The following is an 8,851-nucleotide window of genomic DNA, read 5'->3' on the forward strand; positions in this document are numbered from 1 at the left end:
ACCCGCAACCTTGCGAGATCAGGAAAGAAAATATTTACTTAGGTCGAACATTATTATATTAGATATATAATACTATGTATTTATTCACTATTGACGACAAGCATATTAATGTAGCTTATCTGCAGATAAAATGAATAGGATATTGCACGATATCAATCTAGCTATGTGTAGTTGATGAAAACAAAATCGATAACTCTAAAGTAAGAATATCTCCATTGACTTGACCATTTTGCAACAATTAGCAATTGAATTCCATTGGTAAGAAATGGATAGGGTTAACAATTAACAAATATTACTTTGAAATATACAATGAAAATGCCAATTAACATCAACCAGCAACAGCAATATCTTCACATATATCCATTTGAGTCTTGCTACGTATAATAAGAGACCACCGTTCATGGACCAGCCGAAAATAGGTAACCATGGCTTTTCTGATTCAATTCCTTTCTTGTACTGCTTGGTGAAATTACTATTGGGAGTTGAAAAAGTTTGTGTTATTCTTCATCTACCCCAACCAACAAAGAATATATAGTCCATTACGTTAACCAACTGCAACCAAAAATTCCATAACTTTATTAGTATATGAAAGAATACCCAACGAAAGTTTAATGCTACTATTAAAGAAATTCGAAGAAACTTACAATACCTAAAACAGTATCATTGATTCGTAACAAAGAAGAAAAAATGACTGAAAAATTACTAAGTTTATGTAGGGAGTTGCAAACTAACCATCAATTAGGGCCTAACCCATTTGTTGAGCAGGATAATGTTTTATTGTCATGGGTCTTATCTCATGATCTTAATCTATAGTGTCGTTTTCAATGGGTTTTTGAATGTGTCGAATAACCTGGTTCCTCTCATGACACTTTCTTGTGATGCCATACACGTATCTTTCAGCAACATTAGATTTGTTGACAACAGTGTGATAGTACTTATATTACGTAACTATGTCAACTAAAACGCAAACAAACGTATATACGTCATATCAACCAGAAATTTCTGTTAACGAATTTACATACATGATGCAAAGTATCTTTTAGAAGTGGCCATTTTAGCCCATTCTATTATAGAATTGTAGATAGATGGGTTGATTAGTTTTTATCTAAAATATAGGGTAAACTAAGCTAACAAGATAACAGATCAAACATATTATATGCATGGATAACCCAACATTACCAGTCAAATAAGCGTGAATATAAAGTCTTAGCCAAACCATCTATGCTAACAAACGCACCCTCAGGATCAACACTTCTTTGGATAACTTATTTAGGGGTAACCATCACACGTTTTAGTAGTGCATCTTCCAAAGCATTATGATCACACCTATCAATCATAGACAACAAATTTAGAGAGCATGTATAACCAACGAAAAAAAGGAAGATAGTACATGTAACAAATAAAATCCACTTTAACTACAAATGAGATTCAGATTATGTTTTATCTCGAATGAGTCAAACAAACTTTCATATAATAGCTTATCATAAACATGTCATATGAGTGGATAGTCACCCAAACAAACTTTCAATTCGGGTTTTGTTGATCTGAAATTCTATCCTCAGAAAACTGTTTTACAGTGGATACAAACACATATAAAAATAAGAACGAAGAAACTGCTTCCTATTTTGCAGTAAATTAAATATTCATCATCACCATTTTCCAAAATTCGCCTAAACTGGGTTTCATTCTTTCCTTTCCTTGAATCATAAACCATATATCGTAATCATCATAGATATATTTAAAGAAACGGCCATCTACATTAACATGATACGAATATCATTATCAGTGTTTAACGAAGTTGTGGAGAACTCGTCATTTTGTACACATCCCGAGTTATTCAATATAACTTCCACTTTCGTATTGCTTTTCAAAAAAAAAACTTCCACTTTCATATTTCAATCTCCATCTCACATCATAATGTGAATTATGCATCATAGGTCATACGCTATATGAATACAAGATAATTTGAAACAGCAAAAATTCAATAGTACAATCAAAAGGGAGTGTATTTTAAGTTGATGTGTGCATCTTCGTACGACAATTTCAACGACTCAAAAAAATTGAATTTGTAAAACGTGGATTTCTTATTGATGCAACTTTTGCATTAATCAAAAAGAGAAAATTGAAACCCTAAATTTGCCCATTGTTATATGGAAAAGGACTGTAAACTTAATTTAGGAGTTAATTTTTGAAACGAAAATTAGGGATTGATATCGATAATCATGTTTCGATTACACATCCGCAATCAATAAGTATGAAACTGTCATACCAGAATTGCATACCTGATGTTCAACATTTGATGGTCGACGGCCGATGGATGACATCTTCGTACGAACGTTCCAGGTACGCAAAATATGCAGTAGCCTCCGATGTAGCGTGAAAAATGAATATGTTAAAATATCTAATTTTTGATGGACGGTTAGCTTAATGAGCGGTTTTTGCTGATTGATATGGAGGGACAGATTTATATTTTTATCTCTTTCTTAATAAGAAAGAGACAAATCTTAAGTAACATAAATTATGTTCGTTAGATCTTTGATTAAAATATCTATTCAATGGTTGAGATCATCTACTAAAAGAATCTTTTTCTTCATGTTAACTATATATGACCGTGCTTTAATAGATAGAGAAAATTGAAAGATGGAAATTTAAATTTGAACTGAAATTTGAGATTTTATTTTCTAATTTTTTTAAACTTAGAATTTAAGTTCTTTTTCAATACTCCTTCCGTTTAAAATTATTGTTATGTTTTAACTTCTTAAATTCTTCCTTATACAACTTTAACTTTGAATATATTTATTTGTGTTGCATAATATTTAATGAAAATCATACAAATAAAACTCATTTCAAAATCGAATCAATTCATATACGGAGTAGTTTTTATCAAATATTATATAGCACGAATAAAAAATATTTAAAGTTAAAATTTTAATAAGAAATACCTTGAAATCTAATGGGACATTTATCTTGTGATGGAGGGAGTAGAATTTAGTGATATTTGAATTTTGAGATAGACCTAGATGAAGAAGGGTTAATTAAATAAGATAATGGCGAGCGAGAGTATGAATAAGAGCGTAAAGGCTACTAGAAGAACTAATACAAATTGTATCACGATTGAATCATTCGAGGGGTCATACTAAACGATGCGCCTTCTAGTACATAGTGACATGCAAGACACATAAGAAAATGCCACATCTTAGAAACATGGGAAAACAATAGAGGTGTCATTATCAATGTCAAACACGACATCTCATATAAACCATACAGCTACATTACCTGAACTGACGAGGAAGAGTATATTTCTGGGACCACATACCTTTGATTGACCGACAATCGGAAAACTTAATGTTAATAATCATTCCGATGATTGGATGACTCATATTTAGAAGAAACATCAAACGACCAATTTACAAAGAACTCATTTATGAGTTCCTTACCACTTATTAGCTGTTAGTTATGGAAAAACATTATACGGGTACGGTTCATTGTTGTTAAATTGGTGCGGATAATATTCATTTTTATAACCGACCCATTTTTTCAATTTCTCGTTTTGCTTCATGTTTCAATTTCGAGTTGCGTAATAGGTCTAAACGGGCTGTGGGTCAAATCAATTTCATTTTTGTACTTTCCAAACGGGTATTGGGTTTAAGGTGTAGGGTTCAAGGGTTTATGTTTTAGAGTCTAGAATATGGGGTTTTGGGTGTAGGATTTATGGTTTATGGCTTACCAATAATCATCATCAACAGACCGTTACTGAACCAGTGAACCAGCACCGGATCACCAAACAATCGAACCACCATAATACCATCTCCGAACCAACAAACCAACACTGATAGTGGCAATGAAAACCACCGGACGAACAAACCACCACGGGACCACCAGACCACCGCTAGATCACTGAACCACCACCGGACCACAAAACCACCACTGGAACACCGTATCGCCACTGGACCACCACCAGACTACCAAACTAGATATACGAACCACCACCTGACCATCGAACCACTACCGGACCATAGGACAACCACCAGATCACCAAACCACCACTAGACCCACGAACCATGACCGGAGTACCCATAAACCACTAGCATATAGACCCTCACCAAATCACTCATTAATAAGATAATAATCAGTTAGTTATTAACAATAAATATAATATAATTCCTTCTATATATTAAATAAACCCTTAATGCCTTAATAGAGCAATTGTTTAAATCAACATAAATATAGGCCATTAGACTAAGGCCATGTTTGATTAGGCCTTAATGGACTTAAAGTATGAAACTTAATATGGAAAGTGATTGACAAGTATTTGTTTTTAACTTATTAAATAAGGCGCATCTTAATGATAAAAAATTTAAATAAGTGTTAATTTTCATTTAGGTCCCGACTTTTTAGTAACTGCTCTAGTAACTAACCATGTACATGGTTAACTTAATAAATTCAATTATTCAGATGGTTATTCAACATATAAAACAAACACAAATTATTTATTTGTCACTCAGTCCTCACAGAAGTCTTATTTAATTCAGAAAATAGAATTTAATGAAAAAAACCTACGGGGCCTAATAGAGCAAGGCCTAAATATTTTTTATTTCCTAATTACTGTACTTTGTAAGGAAAAAAACACGCGCCTCTATTTCCATTCCCTTCCAGTTCCAGTTTATCGTAAAAGAGTAATACGTAAAAGAAAAACTGGAGCGTGATTATCAAACCGTCATTATCAATAGATATCGATTCTTAGAGATCGAATGAACAACCTATTTGTCATCGCAGTCATCTTCACCATGACGAGTATTCATGAAGGTATCTCATTCTATTTCTGCTTCTTCCTTACTTTTTATTAAAGCTAAAATTAGGGCTTTTAATTGCTTATATTCACCACATAGTAGCTTCAAGAGGCATCAACATATATTTGTACTCAGTTTATAAAGGCAGATAGCCATAATCCCACATTCACATAATCAATAACTTGCTAGGGTGCAGCACCTCAAAGGTTGAATGTTGGATGAGGTTTGATTCCCTTGATCATCAATTCTTTCATGAAGTAATTTCTTCTCTTTATCTCTGTTACTGTTAATAACTATGTGTATAAGTTGAATTAACTCTGTTTATAACTCTGTTATTTCAAAGATGATTTTTGGAATGATTTAGGTTTTGATTTCTTTAAACTTAACTTTTGTATATTTTGTCGTTATATAGTTCATATCTGATATATGAATTGAATTGAATGTTGAGGTGGCGTTGTTGTTATTTTGTCGTTATTTAGTTCATATCTGATACATTCAAAGGTATAAACCTTATATTATATTTGTGTTGTTGTTTAACACATATGTTGCCTTGCTAATTCGAATTCTATGCCAGCAATCTCAGGCAACAGGTTTTCAACTAGTATTATATTAGAATGACTCTTAACTTTGTTGGTGGTGAATGATACTGGAAATGAATCTTTATCAAGTGTATTAAAGATATTCCTATAGTTTCTTGAAATATAGTACTTCATTATAATCAATACAGAGTATCAGTTTGTAGTAGGTTCTATAATAGTAGTAGTTGTTTATTAGTTACTACTTTAATTAAATTTTTTGAATTCAACTTAGTGTATTGATTAGATTGAGAATAACAAGCATGTGAATAACAAGCATGTGGTCAGCCGCGCGATGTGCCGGTCGACAGGTAGATATTATTACATTTTCGTTCATTGTTTACAAAAGTGCTTACAAAGGCATTGTACATTGTTAATATGAGGAGCAAGTAGTATATAGATATTTAAACAAAAGAGGTTTTTAAACTGCTGTCAACGTTGGTTTAAGAGCATATTATAGGCTGGTTTTTCTTTATGCGGTTAAAATTATATGCTCATTAGTGGTTCTTGTCTTCACTTAATATTTTTTTTTCATGAGTTCTTTTTAAGGAGTGTCATTGTCACAATGAGATTTCCAGTGATAAGTATATGTTTAGTGTTTTCAATGTGGCAAGTTTTTTCAACTGTTGCAGGATGTGGGATGTTCTTTCAATGGCTTTGGGAGTTGTTGGTACTTGCTTCAGGCTGTCAGAATCTGTTTGTGTTATATAGCTCTGCATGGTTGGTCTATGGTTATTCCTCCTGGATCTTCGACAAATGGGAACCCTGCCTCTTCCATTTTATATGTGCAAGTAATTTAGAAGCAGTACTTGTTTTTTTTTTTTTTATTATTGTTAGTTTGTGTTAATGGAATTTTTAATAATCCAGAATTATACCTATAATTTTATCATCTTGTAAGCCACGGTCAATGCAGCCTGTACCATTGTTGAGTCTTTCAATTTTTTTTTCCCAGATGCGGCAGGCATTGTAACACCATGCTCTTCGGTGGTCTATCTTTTTAACTATTCGTTCGCAAGTGAAGTGGTCCTTCTGTAAGATTGTTGTTAGCTTTCTTAACGAGTGTACCTGTTTATTTTTATTTTCATAGACTTGCTCGGTAAATTTGAGGGTTTTGAGTTAGCAGGTATGACAGGGTTTATCTATTTCTTTTCTTTTCGTGATCTTCACTTTTGTATCTGAGTCTGTTTGTATGAAGCATTGGGTTTGTGTTGTATTTCTATGAGTACATGTTTATTTTATGGATTTTCTGTTAGGATAGTGTTTTGTAGGCAGCATAATTATCTGTGATTATTCTATACTTGCACGTTGATCGTTTGATGAAACTCAGGAAATTGTAATGTCAGCACTTTAATCGAACAAGTTGTGGAGGACGAGTCAAAAATTGAAGGAATACCAGATGATTGCTCAAAAGTATTAGTTTGGCATCTTCCAATCGAATTATCATCTGTATATCCTCAACAATGGTCACTTAATGCCAAACTCGATGCTGTTCTTCCAATTTCAATATTAAGCTGATGCTTTAGTCTTAGTTTTATTCTAAGGTATATGCATTTTCTGTTTATGAAGTTCCTTTTTTTTCCTTTCTTTTTTTTATAATACAATATAAATTCTATGAACGAAATGTTTCAAGGGATGAAAAATGCTGTTAAAGGAAATGGATCAAAGGGGGTTAAATGGATCAAAAGTTGCTGAAAACATATTCATTTCATTACAACCTCAAATCATTTTATTTTATATACTTCTTTTCATTTGATTATACTTGTAAGGCAGGGATGCTTTCTTGTAATTTGACAAAGAAATGATGGGAGATTGAAATAGAGTGGACTCTTTGCTCCATATTTGTTGTAATTTATGTACTTCTTTCATATCATGATCGGGTGCTTTAATCGGTTTAAGCTTTTCATTATTGTAATTTATGTACTTCTGTCATAATGAATGCTTATGATTGAGCCTTGCAATGAGAAAAAATCGAATCATAACTTGGCATGACAACATATAACTTGCAGCCATGATGATCCCTGTATTCATGTTTGAAATTATCAAATTTATCATCTAAATGGGCTGTGATGATCAATATGTAGGAACTAAGTTGAGCAATGATAATGAATGGGTTCGAAACTTGGTGGGGCAACATAAGTTGTAGCCATTCAACCCATTATCCATTGCTTAATTTTATACTTATGCTTGAGACCTCTTTTTTGTGATGGTAACACTTGCAACTATGGTGATACGCATCCTATTGGTTGGAAAAATATGTATTTATATGAGCCCCAATGCTACTTTTGTTTTCTAAATTTGAGAGAGTATATTGGAAACATCTTTTAAAAGCCAAATGAAATGAAGATTACGTTCATCCGGTACGTACGTGAATAGAAACCACAAATCAGCAATAAAAGTGTAAGTTGCTCTTTCTGTTGGCTGCACTGTTAGCACACTTTTTTAACACTAAATGACTAAATAGTTGTAGTTTTTTCTGTGTTTGTGACGTTCAAGAGGCATTATGGAAGTAACTACTTTCAAACACAATTCGTTCAGATTGACATTGATAATGCATTGCAACTACTTGATGGTTGAAAAGGTTAGTTTTTGTTCGATACATGTAAATAAAACTCATGTTTTCTCTTGCTTTATGATTGACTTTTATTGGCAACTAAATCATCCATCACTAATGTATCATGTAAAGTAGCATCTATTTGTGTATACTCTATACGCATTGTTACAAAATCAGATGGTACTAACTTGACACCTTATAGCAGTGTCTAAATTTTTTGTCAAATAATGCGGTGTTTATGTGACATGACTTACAAATTACAAGCTACCCCTTCCAATTTATTAGAAGTCTCAAAGACGACTAACATTGTAATTGTAAATTAAATTTGTTAAGCAGATTCGAGTGGTTATGCTTTGGTTGTTAATCGACGTTAGAAAATGGTAAAGTGTCTCTTAATTTGTGTGTGTGTGTCGCCCTGAACAGCTAATGTTGGTAATTGACTTTTAGGTCACTAAGACTCTAGGATATTCTCGTCAAACAAGGAATGATTTGAACATTTGACTTTCTTGAACCTGGCACAAATTGCAATTTGTTTACAATGGTCATTCATAAATGAGCGCTTTATTTGTTTGTTTATCTTCTAAGTTTCATGGTATAAATGTTAGTGACTACAATATATAAAATTTTCGATTATTGAATAGTGACGAAGATTTGGTGCAAGGCTAAGGGTGGTTGTGCTCCATGACGGAGTATTGGAGTACTGGAATTACTAATACGATTGGACCAGCTATGGGGATTGAAGCTCTAAAATATATTAGTTATCCTGCTCAAGTACGTTAGCTTTTATTTTTTACCTATATGTAACAGATCTTCTGTTGTAATTTTTTTTCAGGGAGGTCGTTAAAGAGATTTAAGTAAGAAAAGTCTTGCAGATTGTTTTTGTTAATGAAGTGCGTTATGTTGAAATAAGTTTAGGTAACGTCATGGCTGAAGCA

The 8,851-nt window shown here is 32.7% G+C and overlaps 1 protein-coding gene and 1 long non-coding RNA gene across 3 annotated transcripts; one reads left to right on the forward strand and one right to left on the reverse strand.

Moving 5' to 3' along the window:
* Positions 1-229: 229 nt before the first annotated feature.
* Positions 230-2,410, reverse strand: LOC139870876 (uncharacterized). The gene is made up of 3 exons (XR_011766617.1): positions 2,283-2,410; positions 1,180-1,326; positions 230-552 (listed from the first exon to the last, which is right to left on the reverse strand). It is a non-coding gene; the product is annotated as an uncharacterized lncRNA (long non-coding RNA).
* Positions 2,411-4,671: 2,261 nt separating this feature from the next.
* Positions 4,672-6,900, forward strand: LOC139870881 (uncharacterized). 2 transcript variants are annotated; one of them, XM_071858649.1, is made up of 4 exons: positions 4,672-4,806; positions 4,980-5,047; positions 5,998-6,156; positions 6,693-6,900. In XM_071858649.1, the coding sequence occupies exons 1-4, from the start codon at positions 4,752-4,754 to the stop codon at positions 6,714-6,716; spliced, it is 306 nt and encodes a 101-aa protein (XP_071714750.1). In that variant the 5' UTR covers positions 4,672-4,751; the 3' UTR covers positions 6,717-6,900. The 2 variants fall into 2 exon arrangements, with proteins under 2 accessions (XP_071714750.1, XP_071714755.1); XM_071858654.1 differs by lacking the exon at positions 6,693-6,900 and adding an exon at positions 6,318-6,617.
* The last annotated feature ends 1,951 nt before the right edge of the window (positions 6,901-8,851 follow it).

Source organism: Rutidosis leptorrhynchoides, chromosome 1 (genome assembly GCF_046630445.1).
Source record: "Rutidosis leptorrhynchoides isolate AG116_Rl617_1_P2 chromosome 1, CSIRO_AGI_Rlap_v1, whole genome shotgun sequence".
NCBI classification, from domain to species: Eukaryota; Viridiplantae; Streptophyta; class Magnoliopsida; order Asterales; family Asteraceae; genus Rutidosis; species Rutidosis leptorrhynchoides.